The following is a 20,685-nucleotide window of genomic DNA, read 5'->3' as shown; positions in this document are numbered from 1 at the left end:
TTTTATGCATTACTGCTTCCCTATCGAAAGATTTTCTTGTTAATCATAAAAATGAAGGTACTCCGCAATACAATTACTCTTTCTATTCACGTCACAATGCTTTTTATTATTTAGTTAGGCGAACGGGCAAATGGGCTACCTGATGGTAAGTGGTCACAACCACCCATAGACATTGACTCTGAATGACTGATTGAATTTTTAACCATTCCTTACATCGCCAATGCACCGCAATCCTTGGAAACTGTATGTCCCATGTGCCTGTAGTTACACTGATTTCAATGAGAACACAACAGCACTAAGTATTGTTTGGCAGTAAAATATCTAATGAGTGGATGGTACCAGACGAACGACTCAGTTATTTAATTACAATTTTTAGACTATTGATCAAACTTTAAGAACAAAGAGGGAACAGAAAAAGATATGTATGAAGTAGGTATTTAATATAATTATAAAGTTGCGCCAGTTCTACGGAAGATGGAGTAATTAAGCAGTAGCGCCAAATAAAGCAAATTTGTATTGAAAAAATATCGATGTGCCTAAATAATTTTAATTTGAGATATAAATATCTTAAGAATGAAATTATCGAATTGTATCACCAAACAATACTCCCAACGGTTCGTAAAGGACAGGACTCAGTCTCAAGTGTTTCTCTCAATTGTATTGTAAATTTGTAATAACTCCGCGTAATACTCATTATTAAATCTATACATATAATAAAATTGGTGTGTCTGTGTTTGTAATATTGAAATAACCGCTTTCTACTAAATGCATATGTATGTATTTATACACGGTACATAAACCAAAATAACAGCTTTTTTTTCTTTTTTTGTCTGTCTGTCTGTTTGTTCCGGCTAATCTCTGGTACGTCAGGACCGATTTTATCGGGACTTTCACTGGCAGATAACTAATGTAAAGTAGTCCACAGATAACTAATGTAATGTAAGTAAGTCCGGGCACTTTTAGTTTAAGTATTAAATTGAATATCTTCGCATTTTCAATGAAAAACCCATAAAGGTACGTAACTAATCATTTATTAAGATGGAAAAGCTTAAATTATACAAATACAGTCATTTGGTAAAACATGCTATGCAATAACTAATTAAATTATTTAACAGGAGAAAGTGTAAGTTAATCTTTAGCTAACGTAGTAGTTCTCCGGTCAGTGGTGCTCGGTGTACCGACGTGCACGACAGCGTGCGCGGGCCAGGCCGAGGGTCTAGCGCGCTCCATGCGACCTAGACAGGATTCGCTGCTACCCGGCTCACTGTACTGCCGACTTACAGATGTTTTCGCCGAATGAACCGATACCACCTACAATAAAATAATTATAGAAAATGCTTAAAATCCAACCCTAATTACCCGCCTGTATATTTATAATAGAAAAACAAATACAAAAATAATTTTATCACTTTAAATATTTAAGCTTATAAAGACACCGAATTATAATGGGATATTATTAAACCGCGGAATAAAAACGTTATCGGCGGCTGTTAATGGGATAATTTAATATTAAACTGAGCGTAACATATGCGAAAAATTTACTGGCGATTCTAATTAATCACTAAAATAAGTAAAACGCACTGCTGAAAAAGAACAGTAATTATTCTAAGCTAGCAATTTAATTTTTAAGAGACCTAATTAAACACTTAAGCGGAAGTATCGAGTGGAATTTCTTATTAAATACGATATAAGCGATAATTATATCGGTTAAGTCATTATCATCATTATCGGCCAATCAGAATCTATTACTGGATGCCGGTTATCCGCCTTCCGGTATTCGGTCGGGTCCCGCCCCCTTCCTCAGATCATCGGTCCACCTGGCCTGGTCCTACGCTGAGTTTTGCTGATCCGCGGACTTTTGTTTAGGACTCGTCTGCTTCAACAGCCATCCATCTTTCAGACTGCTAGTCTTGCAAACTATGTCCGTAATTATTATTTCTTCTCCGGAAACCCTTATTTCTAATTTTAGCCTTCTAAATACTCCGAGCATAGCTTATATTCGCTCACTTATATTTCGGTAAGGCATATTCAGTACTTTGACTACTTGAATTTAAATATACATTTGCTCGTTTAAATATTACTCTATTATAGTAGGTATATATTACGTTACGTTTCTTTCTGTTGTAATAACAATTTATAAATATACATGTACATAAGATAAGCAAAATAATATATCCACCTTGAAGCAAACATGAGCGTTGACACTAAAACATTAAAGTCAATCAACATCAATAAGATCACCATCCACAACACACAAAATAGTAAAACCGAACAAATAGACGGTAGACGAAGATAAAATAATTACATCTATTTTGTTATAATTAACTCACTTCTACCGATAACAGACGACTTTTCTAATATTATGATGATATTACTTATATATTAGCATGTCACTTTATATTTGTATATAATTGTATAACGTTATCGGAAGAGACTGACCATTCGAGACACAGGCTCGGCCTAGTTGAGGCTCCTGAACTCACAGAATAAGTACGTACTAATGTAATATTATTCATAAGTTATGATATAAGCTTGTACATTATTTGGTTATGGTTCTTTAATAAATAAATAAATAAATAAAAGATTAAAATCATAAAATTTTCAGGTACCCTGCAAATTTTATGTTGATGTGGATGTGTTATTAATTTACAAAATACAGACTCAAGAAACTCAAAGCGTTGAATTTCTAAGAATATATTGTACAGATTTCAATTTATAATATTCGACGACATTTATATATTTCTGTGAAATACTTATGTTGATGACTTCCTGCAATCCTTTCGAACTACGAATACTTCAAGCTCGGCACGAGGGAGAGCTCGTTTGCTCTAGACAGCTCACTAAAGAATAGAGATTGTAGGTACTTAAATAAATATTATGATATTGTTTTCCAATAAAAAGATTTAAACATAACGTAGATATTAAAAGATAAATTACATATAAATTTTCATGTTAAAAATCGGAATGACAAATTTGTATCATACCTATTATTATTAAATAATACTACTAGATATTACATGCTATACGATTATTTGCTATAAGTCATATGAAACACATTTCAATTACAGTTGATATATTTCAATAGATACAGATGTTCAGTAGAATAGATCTTCGTCACGTAAAAGGCAGCATGGAAAGTAAATAGGGCGGATTTCGCTTTTGTCACGAATACAAACGACGCTCCCGTCTAGGTCTCGTTGTTGATTAAGATGCAAGTGCAACCCAGAAAAAACAGTGATGTTTACATTTCGCAACCGACACACTCGTAAATTAAATTGATACATCTTAGTTATTATAACATTTTCTAACCCTAGAATGTGTGTGCTGCAGTAATGGATGACTTTCTGAGGAGGACCCGTCTCCCTCTATTGTTCTTGAACAATAGCCTTCAGCCATCCGATAAAAAAGAAACATGGCGGCCATCAGCATACCAGCGTAAACAAAAAATTCTTTCGCCTATACGTACAGAAATACAATATGTTAAATTAATTGTTTTTTTAATATTTTGTAAAAGTATAATAACTTGCAGCAAAAACGTTTGCTAGTCTGGGAAGACACAACCTTTTGTTTTTAATAAATAAAAAGTAATATCAAGTTACCATTTTCTGTTCTTATAGTTTTACGTGTATTTACACAATTAATTTCAATACTTTTTCAGTGATTTAACTTGACCCATATCACTTTCATTTTACTAAAGCATTCTACATTATTGAAAAACGATGGCCTACAACCCATTTTGGCGGATTATGCAGTGGTTTGGGAATTGTTAAACAAAACAGTGGCTACTCTAATTTTCATTGAGTACTTTGCCTGAACTGATAAAATCCCTCTAGATTTAAGTTAACATTAGTCCTCTGACTAATGTTAACTTTCGTGGCAGGTAAAGGAATCCTGTCTGATTTCGACCCAATTTTAATGCATGCAATTACACATTGAAAAGATTAGTTTTTCAATATGTGTTAATTTGGTGATATTATATTATATTACAAGAAGGTTTTTAGTTATGAAAACGAATGGTTCCAAGTATATATGTCCGATCGCGCTCACGGTCGAAGTTTTCAATACCAACTTGCAATGGATTTTATTAATTAACTCCAAATGAAAAATGATTTTCAAGAAATAACTTTATAGTAGAAGATCCGAACCAAAAACGACCTTCACCGAGCTGATAATAGAATGAAACATACTTTATAAAAAATTTAGCATATTAGAAAATATGTCAAGAAATGGAAAAATTAGACCATTTAATTAAATTAAAACATTTTCTAAAAATGAGACGTGTCATTTATTTTTGTTGCATTAACTAAAGCTGAAGGTTGTTCAAGAGTTTACAGCAAAAATGTAATGTCCAGGATTTTTTTAAACAACCCATTTTTGACATATTTGCAATATGCTAAATTTGTTATAAAATATGTTTCATTCTATTATCAGCTTAGACTATCACTTTATATCGCTCTATTAAAACTTATGTTAAAGTATAGCGTATAAAGGGCTTTTAGGTTTTTTTTACATAAAATACCTAACGAGTACGGTGACGTTTAATTAATTAAATTACAAGCATGTTGTCTTTCGAATAATTATAAATAAAAACATTATAAAAACATAAAACGTATTTAAAATTGCTTTTTAAGAGTGACGAGCTTTTTTAGGATCCCAAGGATTCACCGCACCGGGTCTAATATGTGGCAACATGAGAAACTTCGAGAATTTCCGGGAATTACCAACGGATATAGGTTTAATTTAATATTATTAATGTATGTATGAAGAATTTAAATATAAAATTAATTTGAAATATTACGAAACAAGGCTTTTCACGTCTACTATTCGTTCTCTAACTTTTTTTAAACTATGAAAAGGGTTTAGACTATAATTTAGGAAATGTCTTCGGAAATGTTATAATATATTAATCCGCGCTCTATCAGGGTGCGATGGAACTTAGTCGAAGAATATCGAAAATGCGAGTCCTCGAGCGAAGGAACGTTAGCAAAGGATTTCTGAATAACTAGCCGACTCTAGCAAAGCCAAAAGAAGAACAATTTTTAGCGGATTATGTCTACGTAATGTGGCATATTACGTGTGTTAAGAGTGAAACTATTTCGCGTGATGTACTTTTAAAAAATTTAATCTAACCTCTATATAATCGTACGATAGCTAATCTATAAAATAAATAATAACGGAGTATCGTCTGATCGGATCCGGATTATATCTCAAATTAATGTTTAATTAAATTCGTAAAGCAAAATTTAATGTTTATTAATGAAATCGATAAAAGATGGTTTTAATGCTTACGATTACTAAAGACAGGAATTTACAGGTCTTCACAAGAGATCACAATAGAAATTTAGAAAACAAAAAACATCCTAATTCCAACGAGTGAATACATTTAATTGAATATTTATTTATTTATTTTCATATTATTGATATAGTAATAGAACAAATTGAGGATAAATAAAAAAAACCGCTGCGCTGATCCCCAAGATAAGATAAAACAGCCGAATGATACTGAAGCATTGAATAAATACAAAATTTAAAGTTTTTACCCTAGATTCGAATATCTTGGTTTGTGCTACAAGGATCACTATGAGATTTCCTATCGCTACAGACATGTACCATGCGGCAATCGTGATTGTCTTCATACTTTTAGGTGCCTGGAAATAAAACGTAATCGCTCACTGCGTAAGTATATAACAAAAAATATATTATTAACATAAAAATAATTTATAATTAATTTATTTAAATTAATCTGTTAATAAATGCTTATTGCCTGAAATTATTTCAAAATGTACATGTAAATACTATTTATTTATATTCTTTTATAGTTATAGTTTTATTGAACGTGCAAAATGTTTACATCTTATATACGTTCATATGCGTTTGCATTAAATAAAGACTGTCACATCGTCAAAAATATAAGATATATTCAATAATGCAAAGCAAACAAAATAATAGCCTCCGCAATCAAAAAATCACCTGAGTGAATGAAAACTCGAGCCCCGAGACGGCGAACATGATCTCAGCCATCGAAACGAGCAGATACTGCGGCACGATCCACGCCAGCTGCAGCTCGTTAGGTGGGTTGGGAGCGTGCAGCACCGCCGCGTCCAGCCGGTCCAGTCGCTCGCGCACGCACAGCACGTAGACGCCGCCCGCGCGCACGTCACCTTCGCCCGATCCTGATACCTGTCCATCAGCACTCGTAGCGCGCCATTCAAATCTAATAACATCATGCTAGTATGAATATTCAAAAATAAACTATATATATCTACTGTAATTAGTAAGCCTCTAACGAGCGTTTGTTTTTACATAGTATGACGCCACGTTTTTTATGTATATTATCTTTTATTCTGCAGAGAGTAATAAACAAGCGTGCAAACGAGTAAATGTTTTCTCCTCATATCAAGATTTAGCCTTTTATTTTGGCGCAAAGAGACTTCATGGAAACATTCTATTCATTAAAATCAAACGACTAACAACCGAAGAACCGTGAGTGAGGACTTTATCATAGAACCTTTTCATTTATTTATTAGTCGCTCCAGAGACAAACAAGAGATTATAAGTATGCAGGTCTTAGCAGCTTCGAACAAAACAACCGCAACTCTCATGCAGTAGATATATAGCAAAACAATATCTATGTCAGTATGCCGACTTCCTATCGCTCGAATACTGTAGGAAGAAACACACTCACAAGTTTAAAAAAATATTATAACGTAATACAGATAAGCATATAAAAATGAAATCAATGCACTCCAGTGTTCTCAGTTTAGTTCAAGCAACTGACGACATTCAGTACGAGACGTGATAACTGATCATAGCATATATGACTATGGCATTGCCGTTTAAATATGTGATAAGCTTTCAAGTATTATATTTACAGTAAACGGTGTAATATCAAAGTTAAGTCCAACCGTGTCACGAGAAATTTCAAGTACTACTTGACAATTCCACCAAATTTCTAAACACGCAGCTCCACGATTCACTAATATGATATCGAAGTTTATTAAACTAGTTATTGGCGCTGACTTTACACGTGGAAAGTGATTTTTTAGCTGTTTGGTTATTTCTCTCAATAATAAGTTACAACAAATATTATAAATTATAATACAATGTCGATACCTCTTTGTTCGCTTAACGGTTGATACGTTATAACGCCCGCTTTTATTTTATAATAGTATACTTGTAAATACTTATCCAAATAGCAAAAGATATTTTTTATTTAGAGAAAAGCTTAAAATTATCAATAAAATAGTATGAAATCCCATTTAGTAGTTATCCCTCTGTAAAAACAAACAAACATTACTTACATGCTTACAATATCAGCGTGAATATAAATATTATAAAAACGTATATTATCAAAGAAACTCCTGAACAACTCAAACGTTGCTATCACCTTATCTATCCGATACAGCTCATCCAAACTGGTCAAGCCGAAATGATAAAATAATTTATACAATTTTATAAACACAGGTCAATAAACTGAAACACTTATCTCGATTTTAAATTCAGTCTTTGTATTTATTTATTCGTATAGAAATTAGTCATTTTAATAATATTATTAAATAACGGTTATTGAAGTATATATAATCCTAGGGATCCAATGTTGAATAGAATGAAAATAAACAACGAAGATGTTCTGCTAATTGGCATCGTCATTGAAGTCTACGTAATTGCATTACTTATTTATATAAAAACGAGCGCTATTAATTATTATTTAATATAATAATGTTTAGAGCAAATTCGAGTATAAAACAAATGACTCACTTTCCTGGCTGTAGGCACATGTAAGCGGACTCTCCGATATGATCGACTGGCGAGTTCGACACGTAGTAAATATCATTCAATCTCTTCTCCGTTTCCACATTAATCGTCACGTTCTTGTTCGGTCCCGTGTTACCTATATAAACAACCCTAGCAAAATTACATTAACTTATAATTATATAATTTCTTTCGGAACCTTAACATTTAAAATTGAATACAAATCATACTTCAACTTTGGTTTTCCCGTTAGCGACTTCACAAATGTTCCTGGATCCATAAAGTAGAGTGATACTTCATCGTCTGAGTTTTGTCCTATAATGATTGGCATAAACTGCAGACAATTTAATATAATTTATAAGATAAATTATATTATGTATAAGATATAAATTTGGAAATAAATTATGGTGATTTTTTTGTATACGATGGAAATTAAAAAAAGGACAGAAACGCTTTAGTTGCTTTGATACTAGGCCATCATTTCTATGTTGTGGAGACGCAACTTGCTGATATAAAACTGCTTAGACGGCTCTTAAGACACCAACTTTAAACGGTTAAAAAACTATTCTTTTCTAGCCTTGCTGCCCCATCTCAAATTTCCATTGTGTATATCATGATATTTATAGCTATATAAAAATTAACCATTCCAGCTACAGTTTTCAGATGCGTTCTGACGGTATATCGCTTCATAATTCTACCGGAGCAATCGCGAGGGCAGATCACGGTGACATCATACGTGCGGTGAGGTAAAGGGGACAGGAGCGCCGTGCCGCGTGCGTCCACCCGCGCTGAGCCCTCGCCGCTTACCGATAATTCCACCGGACATCCTAATGTATTCAGTGCTACGAGACCGGTCTGTTCATGCCCCGGCGGTTGTAAAGTCGAACGCTAGTGACATAAAACGTCTAAATAATTCTGTCTTCACTGAATATATAAAATATAAATGTTAGAATTGAAACTAAATTAATAGTCTGCTTTACTACGTTCCAATTATATTTATGAGTAGATATAGGTACCTCTATACTTATCTGGAGTATACCAGCGCAAACAAAAGACATTGCGGCTAAAATCCCGCCCGCAAACATTTTATGTAGCGGAGAGAGATCAGGTAAGAGTGGCCAAGCGCCGCCGGGACACATAGGAATCATTAATAGCACCATTGCAGGGTTCATCACTTGAAGCTGATCAGGCATCAATGTTACGCCAAATACTTCGCTTCGCAATCTAGACGCTTGAAAGGTCCAACGAGATCCCTGATATTAAAATTAGTAAATACTTTGTTTTAAATATGCTGAAGTCTTCGCAATGATCCGTAAAAAATCGGTACAGAGGAACGCGTATAGAATTTTATGTATGTAGATTTATTAACATCTATTTATGACACGCTACTAGATCAGCTATAATAACGAAAACCACTTGATATTTTAATTAAACATTGGGTATTGGACAATAGCCTTAATTAACATGTTGTATTTAAATTAACAAGTAAGAAAGATTTGTAATTTAGCGTTACGGTTATGGAAGCGAGACCTTGACGTGGTCATTTAAATATTTATAATAATATTGCAGAAAACTTTGTTATTTAAAATTTGCTCTTCTTTAAAAAAATGTCAACAAATTTTGCATATAAGAGATGATTTTCATTTTATTACTACATAACTGTTAAGGCCACCTTTTCTTTTGAAAAAAGTTTATTCCACCACGCTGATCCAGTGTGGGTTGATGGATACCCACGTGGCAAATTCGCATCCAATATTTGGAGGTGTCCACGTGGTATTTTCTTTCACCGCTGAGCACAAGATGAACTAAATAACACATGAAGTACATGAAAGAGGCGCTTGTCTGTTTTTGAATCCGCAATTTTCGGCTTCTAACTCCTTTTTTTATTTGGCTGGAATAACGTCTTTCGCGTCTCCTCAAATCAAAATCAAATCCAGGACGCCCAGTGCGCCCAGGTACTCCGGCATACCCACTAAAAGACCAGCGGTACCCTCTCCGTCTCTTCGGTGTGCTGGGTGCCACGGGATCTATTTTGCATGCAACCGTGAAGGATTCTAACCCCAGGGGGCCAAGCCGACTATTTAAATTATTTTCTTAAGCGTTTGCAATTGCTTATATGTGAATAAAATAATTATGCAAATGTTTTTATTCTTTATCCTGAATCAAATGAACCTCCGCGTAAACAACACGATAATAGTGAATCAGTTTTAAATAGCGTATTCACAGCTGACAAAATGGATTTAAAAATACTTTCATCGTGATGTTGATTAGCGCTGACCTAGTACACTAAGCAACTTTAAGCGGCTTAACTTGTATATACATTCAGTTCTCTGGTGCAAAAAAATCAATGTACAATGTCGAACTAGGCCCAATTTAAACTATTTTCACAATAAAATTGAAAATGTTTTCGTTTTATAGAACTGACGAATAAATAAATAAATCATTCTATCCCTTTAAAAACACGACTTTACACTACAATATAAACTAACTAAATAAGGAAAATATTAACAGTCAAGTGTAAGCTGATGTCTGTTTAGGCATAGAGCTATATTGCAGATCAACACGTAAATAAAAAAAAAAGCCCGATGCTAAAATTGCTTTTGGTACTTAGATTTTGAACAGATATCAATAGCTTTATTACAACATAATTAAAACTTTATATATTGTTGATTATTTAGATATTGCTGATATTAGCTTTAAATAAATACTGTTTTAGCACAAATGATTTAAATGATTTGGCTAATGATAAATGTGGTGGTTTGCATTTCATTTAAAAATATAAAACCATAATTCTTGTTTCAAATATTTTATGGTTTTTATTATTCAATTACTATTTTGTCTACTACAACTAACAATTTTTATACAACAATGAATTTAAACCAAATTAATTAATTATTATTAAAGAAATCTTTCAAATATTGTACTTGTAGCTGAATTTTGTATTAAAATATTTTTATATGTATTTGACAATGAATACTCCTGTCTACAACTGTATATATATTTCAGAATTATAAAATGAAACAGTAAAAGATCAATTCTTCCAATTTTTACGCGCGTTTTAATTAAAAATAATGTATTATATTTGTCATGTTACATGAGTATCAAAATAAAAAGGACGAACCTGTTGATCAAATAGCGACCAAAAAATCGGCACCGGGAGGTAGAGGTATAATATTGAGCAGACGACTTTCATATCGGAAACTAATTTCTCTCCATATTTCTCGATTGAGTAATCGAGCCAATGTCCACGGGGAGGGCCATCAATATTTTTATTGTACCGTATTCTCTTCTTAATTGCATACTAAAAAATAAAATCGTATACAAAAACGTAGAGCAGCCTTAACGGTATAATAACTAAACTACTTATAAAAAAGAGTAACAACATAGAAATGAGAAAATGATTGTAACTATTTTCGTTCTATTGAAATGATGGATGTGCCTGAGTACCCTTTATGTGATGTAGTTGGGTCATCAATTATACGAAGAACACGATTTATGATGTTCGAAATATATCAATAAAATTTTCAAACTATCAATTCAAATTCGTAAAAATCAACATATTTATGTAAAGGCCATTTAAGATTGGACGTTGCAGACAATATAAGCCAATGCATTGTCTAGTATGCAACCTGTGATATTTTGCTTTGTGCCGCTATGTCTGTTATTATTATTAGGTTATCTATTTGTGAGTCGTAAAATTTGTTTTTTTTTCCTATTTGTATAGTGCATGTAAACGAATAAAGTTATTCGTTAGAACAATCTGGTTTCAAGTATTTATCAACATAATATATAAAATGGCTATATAAACGCACCAAAAGCCTTGGTACGTTTTCTGCAAATAGTTTTTCATTATTCCAACCGTCCACCGAGAAGAACTTAATCATAGGTACTTATCAGTTAACTATACAGTATAACTATTAACTATGATGAACTAACGGTTATTATCAATGAAAAAGGATATTGAAGATTAAATGTTTGCATTCTGACAATTTCCTATTATATTCAGTACAAACGAAAACCATTTAAAAATATCAATTTATAGTAAGTAAAATGTAAAAAAACGTAATATAATGTTGTATTGTGTGTCCAAATTGTGTAATGCATTTTGCATTAAATAATTCAATTTGGAATTCATTTGTTACATTATTTACAATTATTCTATATTAACAATGATAAGATTATTTAAAAATAATATTGATTCGTACATGTGATCTAAAATAGGTTTTATATTTTTATAATTAACTATAAAAATGTAGTTTTTTTTTTTCTATTATAACTTATTTTGGTAGTTAATATGTGTACGGGTAGCAAAATCACACATGGGAATGAATGTCGATAAATGTTCAAAAGAGACTTGAGAATAAAAATTTTTAAAACTAAAACTGGATCAGTACAATTTTTAAAAAATACTTTTGTTAACGACCAACCAAAACTGGCGAAAAAATTAGAACTGCATCACTGCACTAATACGTTTATAAATGCATCAGAATTCTACGATAATACTCACACACTCTTAGCATTCATACATATGTGTCATATTTGTGTTTATTTTTTTATATTTAGAAAGACAGGTGAGAAATGTTGCCTTCTGGTCTGTGTGATTAAATTAAGAAAATTGGAAAACATGTTAATGCATTGCAAATGATATTATCTTAATTAGTATATTCTTAGTGCCTGATTATGCCACGGCACGATCTTCAAATCGGAACAAAGCAATACGGAGTATTGATGTTTGACGGTATTATTAAAAATAAATAGTATTCACCCAGAAGTCTTTACTATATGGTAAATGAAATTCCTAATTTAAAATTCAGACAGAAGAATCTGTAAATTCTCACAGATAATAAGCGATATTTGGCGATATCGTGCCGTAAAGAAGGAAATAAAAATAATATATCTTAAATGTGCGTCAAGACCGACCCTTAGTAACTAGAAATGCGTTTTATCCGAAGTCACCTCCACATGCTACGACGGAAAACAATATCCGAAGGCATTTCATGTCCTGTTTCACGACGTGCAATTTAATGAAATACTGACGTGAAGTCTGGAACTAACTTGTTGGGGAGTAAATTTGGCTTGTATTATATTTATTATGTTTTTAGATTTATAAAATAACTAAATAATAAATACCTATTGAAATTTTAAATTGGTGAATCCTGAAAGATTATATTCATAAATACTTATAATTTCATTATAACAACAAAATACAAAATAGCAATGAACCTTGCCATAGAAAGGTAAGTTATTTATGTAAAAAAAAATCAAACATCTTTAACACATAAAACTTTTTGATACAGAATAAAATTAAAACTTCCATTAATAAACAATAGAAATGCCAAAAAAAATGCCGCATCAAAATGAAGAAATGGTGAAACAAACCACATTTCAAAAATTTACGACTTTCAATCTAAGGCGATATCGAATTATTATATCACAGAGATTAGTAATATTTTAAGTCTTAAAATTAAAAGCACTAATGGGTATGCAGTACTCGTCATCAATAATCATATTACGTGGTATCGCTCCGTATATGACCTTAATTTTTAACAAGTGTTTTGAAACGACTCCTGTTTTTTTTTTAATTTACTCCTCGAAAAGTATATTTTGTTTTAGAAACGAGGAATAAAGGTTAACTTATAAAACCTAGTGTCCGACTTCGCAAAGTCAATACAGGATGTATCCTGGCGCGCGGCCTTCGTTTCTATGATAAGACGTCAATTTTTAACATGACCTATTAATAAATGTCATCTTGAAAAAACGATGCATACTTAAAGAAAGAATATTTTCTTTTTGATTTGATTTAATCTATGATACCCCTGATGTGGTCGCGATGTTAAATATATAATCGGTATAATGCAAGATATCTCGGTTTGTAAACAAAATACAATATAAAAATGCCTTTTCCATGCACCCGATGTTAAACTATTTATATTTAATATGTTCTTCCGATTTATGTATGTATCTATACATATCTCTAACTTGCGCTAAGTTCACCGCTCCGCGCCCGTCGCTGTGGCGCTTACTAAGTCTGTGATAACATATTTGCATTAGAGATTTAGGATTATTGTAAAACGAGGAACACGGCTGTAAATGATGAATATAAAACTAAATTTAGGTATTGACTTACCCATGCGCATAAAACAAACTTCAATGTAATATTGTCACGCGGCTGCTTAATTTTGTACCACGGTTTTCCCATAACAAATATGACTACAACAGAGATATTAGTTAATGGAAGATGAAAATATGTAATGATTTTTGTGCTATAGTTTAAACTGACTAACCGATTGAAATAAGCACAAGAATCGCAGGAAAACCAAAGCCAAGTGCGTAGCAGGCGTCATCACCAAAACACATGATGCCTCTGCGAAGAGCTGGCGTTACAACCATTCCCATAAATCCTCCGAAATTTACCGTACAATAGAATGTTGAAAAGAATTTTTGTAACTGATGACTGTCTTCTGGCAAGCGAAACTATAAATTAGAAAAACTAATATTTATATAGTAAAGTAGCAGCCCTTTAATGTCCCTATTCCGGGCTAAAGCCTGGAGCTTAATTTGCCACACTGTTCCAATCCCTTTTGGTGCATAGAGTTATAGCAGATTTTAGTCAAAAAAATATTTTCCTTTCGAGCACGCTTCGAGCGTTGGGCACGAGATATATACATATTTTGTATGCGGAGTGGCACTACCACTTTTAAAAGTATTAGAGAATTATTATAAACGCCAATTAAGTACAAAAAAGTAATTTGTGTTCGAACCCGCAGTTTTCGGCTAACATGATCATGATCATGCAATCATTAATTAAAATCATGATTAGAAAACATAAGTTTTTAAAAACATTAGTTTTGTTTTTTACAAAAGTATTTTAATTTTTTTTTATTAATTTCTTTTTTGTTTTAAATATATATTTCCGTCCCAAATAGAGGACTACAGTTTATTGTTGTTTATAATTATTCTAGTTTATAACTTAAAATAAAGGTAAATATTCAATTTGGTAATATCGTATATTTGTATTTTTTTATTAGTATGGGACTCACAAAAATATACCTTCATAAAATCCTTTTTTCAATTTTTATAAACTACGTTTTTGCAGCACTTGTGATATCGATTTGTATTTAAAATAAATTGCTTTTAAATAGAAATTATACGTACAATAATAAAAATCAAATAGTGTTAATTGCTCTATAGTACAACTTAAAAATAACACAAACAAAATAATTTGCTTTTACAATGAGATATTCTACTATGTTTGAAAAAGTACTTCAAAATGTTGATTATATTGAATTAAAAGCCACAAAAAATATATTTTGGCAAAATAAACACGTTTTTTTGTCATGAAATTAAATTAAATTTTAAACCTTTTTTATGACAGTCATTTTGGTGACGTCATATTGATAAAAACAAAAAGTTGTGCATGTATTAAGACTCATTCAACGTTAATACCGATAAATATTCGGTGTTTTTGGGAAAATAATGAATTCCAATTACTATCGTTAGAGTGTAATGTACAAATACTAGAATTACAGCTTCAGTTGTTTATCAAACAATCAGATTACATTGAAATGACAGTTTTTGCCTATCTCCCATGTCGACTCGTGTTTTAGGTGATATACAGACTAAAAATTACGACTTTTAATTTCAATATAATAAATTGGTAATGCACTTTTATGGCTCAAAATCAAAATATTTAAGTATATTTCTACATATATTGTAATTTTTATCAAATTTCATAATTTATTTTTCACCACCGAAAATACCCTATTATCTACAAAAACGTATAGCTCCATCTACTGATACTTTAGCAAATTACACTGAATACATTTTTTAATAGTTCTTCCTGTATAAACATATCTAGCCGATTATATTTTATTAATTAACCTATCGGAACTCAAGACACACTTTCAACACTCAATTTATATTTAAAGTATATTTTAATGTGAATATATCATTGTATCTTTAGCAGCGACATCTAGTTCACTTGCACTGAACTGATACAACTTCATTCTCCTACTAAGTCACAAAATTACTCGCATAGTACTTAATTTATATTTAATAAATATGTATGAACTAACAGGTATTAAGTATAACATTACCTGATCACCTCCAAAGGCAGCTACGCAGGGCTTGATACCACCTGTTCCTGTCGCTATCAACGCCAAACCAATCATCGATGTATAACTACAAATTTAGCATACATTTCCTTTAGTAAGTATCGTAAATGAAAACACTAGTTCGTTACAATTAATCTTACGTTATTAATAAATTAATATAAATTAAATACGAGGCGAGTTCCAAAAGTCCGCAAAATAATATAATGGTACCAATGGTACCTATATAGATAGATACTTGGTATCATAACTAAAAACTAATTAAATATATGTATGTACATATATATAATTAGTTATTAGTTACTTCTAAATAACTTCTAAATAATGAATCTCATTTTTTCTACTGGTTTATTAAAACCATTAAACAGTGATTATATATCAATATTAAAACAATAATTATCGGTCCAAACTTAAAAATTCGAAAAGGAAAATCATATCATTTGATATTTTTTTTTCCAAAAAAATGCCTTAAAACAAAAGAAATCATCATAAAACTGGTCTCGCAGATCATTTTAAAAACATTACCGTTTTCTCAGTTCTCCAAAAATGTATAACAACTCGAAACTTATTTCAAAGCAACCGAAAAAAAATAACCACAAAGGACGCTGGTAGAAATTCGTATTCGAACAAAACTTAAATTCGCTCTTTGAATGTCTGAATGAGAGCCATACTTTTAAAGAGTATTATTACATAAACTTCCTGTCTTATTCACAATATTTTAATATCACACATACGTAAAAAAATCATATCAACTGAATCGCACCCTGTGACGAATTCTGTTTTTAGATATAATAACTTGTTGGTATAATCGATACCTGAGTTATCCGTTATTCATATACATTTATATTTATTGAATTAAATTAAATTACACTTTACGTACATCTCTAATATAAATTTAAAAGTAATTATATAAATAACTTACGTTTGAGGAAGCATTAATGGTGGAATCGCAGAACAACACAACAAAATCGTTCCAATAAAATAAATAATTGAAAAGTACAAAATCACCCTGAAAAGAAGCGAGATGTGTATAATAATATTTTAAAATTCATATCTCCGTTGAATTATATACATGTTAAATAATAAATTGAAGTAATTAACTACATATTTAAATTGGTGGAAAAAGATAATTGCTAAGTGTCTTGCCGGTTCTTCTAGGTTTCTACCTAGAAATATTCTATATTCTGAAACAGTGATAGCTTTAAACCTACTGACAATTTATGTAGTGCTTTTATGAACCTAATAAAAATATTTTGGTCCTATTTTTTTATTAAACCTTTTATTGGGGATTATTCCCCATGTAATAGGGATAATAATCCCTATTACATGGGGAATGATCCCCAATAAAAGGTTTAATATACATCGCGTTACTCTGAAGGTGGAATAAACTAATTGTATTCAAATAATGATCTTTTATAGATTCAGTATAGCCGTCAAAACAAAATTTAGTTTTCAACAACGTTTTTACAGTAACTTATTCCCTGTTAGTAAATAAATAAAGAAGAAATTATAAGTAAACTTGAGAAAACTCACCGATATCTTCCTATAAAATTATCCGCTAGAATAGCTCCAATTAAAGGCATACTATAACACATCATGATGAAAATGTGGTAGACAACAGTAGCCGCATTCTCGTGTAGGCATAGTACGTTGCGCAAGTACAATGATAATATCGCTAAAAAGAATTAGCCATATATGTAGTTCATTCTTTTTTTAAGCATTTTCTAGATACGAATCACCGGACTATTGACTCGAGACTAGGCTAAACCTACAAATAGAATATTTTAGGGGTATGCTCAATTAATTCATAAGGATAAGGATAGGTAGGTAGGATAATTAAGCGTTTTAAATTCAATTAAATTGCTGACAATACATATTAAACAACGTTTACGAAAATCATTGAAAAACAACACACATTGAAAACAAAGTCTTAACAGTCGAAATAGGTATTGTAATTACAATAGCAACCAAATAGCGTAATATTATCAAATACTAAAAACTTTAAATGGTAATATATAGCTAACAAAAAAGTAACAGATGGCGGCGGGAACGCTAAATATTGGCACTTGGCACTCATCGCCGCAAATGGTCAACAGCAGATATATTAACCTAAATCTATCTGTATATTTTAGAGTACGCCAAAGGTATGCAAGTACGTAGGATCTGTGACGAGAGCCTTATTATGATGAATTATATATTATAGAGTAACTAATGTTCCTGCTCTGACGCCCGCGCTAGAGTGCTTACCGAATTTGAACTCACAACCATCATTTAAGAACTTGTACTTTCCGTTGGATCATTTCGGCTATTATATGAAGAAAAATAAAAATAAATAAAAATTTTATCTAGAGCTTTGGGGTAAACTAATTCCGATCGAATTTCCGACTGATTCCGACCGAGCACCTTTATATTGATTTTTTTCTCCATTTATACGATCAATACGATCTTATACCATTGTCAATCTTGCCCTTAGAAGGAAATACCCTATATATTTAGTTTGAATCATACACCTCCTACAATAACAATTGAAAAATTATTATTAGTGTTCTTTTAAAATAATAATTAATTTAACTTACTTCTTAATCCACAAAAAGAAAAACGTTCGCAAAATTCTGTTGCAATTATACAAAATATTGAAGTTGGACGGCTATGCATTATACAAAATTTTATTTAAAACAAAATTAGAATAAATCTTATTAAATAAAATATTAATATGGAACGCTTAGAAGATCAATAAAATATAACATTCTAGTCATTATTGATGTGAAAATATAATGTCAAAATATTGTTATGATATGTCATAGATATAAAATAAAAAATACATCGCGTTACTCGTCTGCTTCGTCGTTAACGTTCCGTGATTGTCTTAGTTCTGTATATATTTTATGAAATTATATAACGCTATGTCCTCCCTGGGGGTTCAAGATTGCTTCATATCAAATATCATCAAATTCGTTTCACTGGCTTTGGCATGTAAGCGTAACAAACAGACAGACAAAGTCACACAGACATTTATAATATCAGTATAGATAAGTAAAGATAGAGTGAGGTTATAATGGCACTATGATATCAGGTACTATAAATAGAAAAGGGGGCTATCAAATTAGATCCGTATGGATCTACTCAAACACATTTGGATGATCCCATAGACAATGACTACTTCGTATTTGTTAGATCATTTCCACTGATTATTATCCCCGTGATGCCCAACATGGGCAGCGGTGTGTACTACGAAAGAGTATATAGTAAAACAACCCTACGGATAATATACTACATTCAACATTGCCAAAATAAAAAATGTATAACTGAGAATAGTTAGGTTAGGTTTGGTTGTCAAATACCGTCATTTCAACGATTTATTTGTGTTTTTGTTTATTGCGTTTAACTCAGTTTATGTATGAATTATTAAAATAACACTCTTTTGTTCCAGACACATTTCTATGTATCTTCTACTTTATTGTCGATGGCAGAGTTATTTCACTCATACTGAAAACGAAAACCATTTAAAAGAGAAAATAGACATGATACTTAATCATATTTATTTAGGAAGAAAAAACATTTAATTAACACAACTGTTAAACCAAATATACATATGTACTTGTCTATTACTTTCTAAGAATTAACATTTAGATACATTCATTATTTTTTATATCGTATACGGATAATTAATTTAAATTGAATTTAACTCACCTACTCTTCTCATATAATATCTGATATATACATATACCTATATAAAAAATACAAAGAAAATTATAAAAAAATATTATAATAAATACATATATATATAGCCCATTCCAATCGAAGAATTAAGATAAACAATCTTATATTTCACGAAGTCTATGCAATTTTCGAATAGATCAGCTATATTGCGCACAGTACAGTTACCGATTTTTATATGTCTTTTTACAATACTAATAAACATATCCTAATAATTTTACATCCAAAGTTCAGATATGTTGCGTAAATAATATCATAACTTATTAAAGGTCTCGCGATGTACCAATGAGCATCAACTCGTCTAATATTGTTTATTTTTATTTTCGCGCTTAGTTCTTGGAGTAGGCTATATATAACATTGAATAGTACCCATCCGATGCCGGGACATAGCGTAAGTTAATATAATCATAAATATTTTACAACAAAAATATTTTATCACCTAATTATGTTTTCAAATATAAATCAGAATAAGTGATAATATCAAAGGTTATAAATATTTAATTCATATGTTAGATATTAAATATCTCATACAAAGTATTACCGTATGCATATATGTTATAGTCACCACACTATCAATTTAATTGCATAAACTAAATGAAATTTAAACAATTTTTTGTTTTTTTTTTTAACCTATTATGTGTATAACATCATAAGCCACAACCTTCCCGATTTAAACCCCACTTTAATTCTAAACAGTTCAGCCTTTCCTTTTCAAATATACACATCGTATAATTTTGAATAATTGACAATCATAATAACAGCGTTGGGTGGACATGCGCCGATTAAAACAAGAAAATGTTCCTTAAATAACAATAAATAACAAAAATTGGAAACGTCTGTCCATTTCGCATTCACAACAAAATGTCAACGTAATAAATTTTTCATAACCTTTGTATAAATATTTTCAATTTCGTTAAATACAATACAAATAATAACATTTAATTTTATATAACGTACTCAAGTTATTATGACAAAGTAACTGACTAAAAACACGGCAAGTACTGACCTGCCTTAGGCAAAGTTGATAGTGCCTGACAAAACATTAGTTATTTGATTACATCTAATATCGATTATAGACACCTATATAAAGATTCCGAAAATACGA

At 31.1% G+C, this 20,685-nt stretch overlaps 1 protein-coding gene across 1 annotated transcript; it reads right to left on the bottom strand.

The window, feature by feature from the left end:
• Window positions 1-1,042: 1,042 nt before the first annotated feature.
• Window positions 1,043-18,518, bottom strand: LOC125076328 (solute carrier family 15 member 1-like). The gene is made up of 15 exons (XM_047688446.1): window positions 18,440-18,518; window positions 17,397-17,538; window positions 16,786-16,872; window positions 15,849-15,933; window positions 14,037-14,226; window positions 13,880-13,962; window positions 10,874-11,053; window positions 8,769-9,005; window positions 8,395-8,640; window positions 7,983-8,086; window positions 7,759-7,905; window positions 5,971-6,214; window positions 5,541-5,648; window positions 3,310-3,456; window positions 1,043-1,311 (listed from the first exon to the last, which is right to left on the bottom strand). Exons 1-15 carry the CDS (start codon window positions 18,516-18,518, stop codon window positions 1,129-1,131), a joined length of 2,262 nt encoding a protein of 753 aa, XP_047544402.1. The 3' UTR covers window positions 1,043-1,128.
• Between the last annotated feature and the right edge of the window lie 2,167 nt (window positions 18,519-20,685).

Source organism: Vanessa atalanta, chromosome Z (assembly GCF_905147765.1).
Source record: "Vanessa atalanta chromosome Z, ilVanAtal1.2, whole genome shotgun sequence".
Lineage (NCBI taxonomy): Eukaryota > Metazoa > Arthropoda > Insecta > Lepidoptera > Nymphalidae > Vanessa > Vanessa atalanta.
This window is presented reverse-complemented; position numbering and strand designations above follow the sequence as displayed.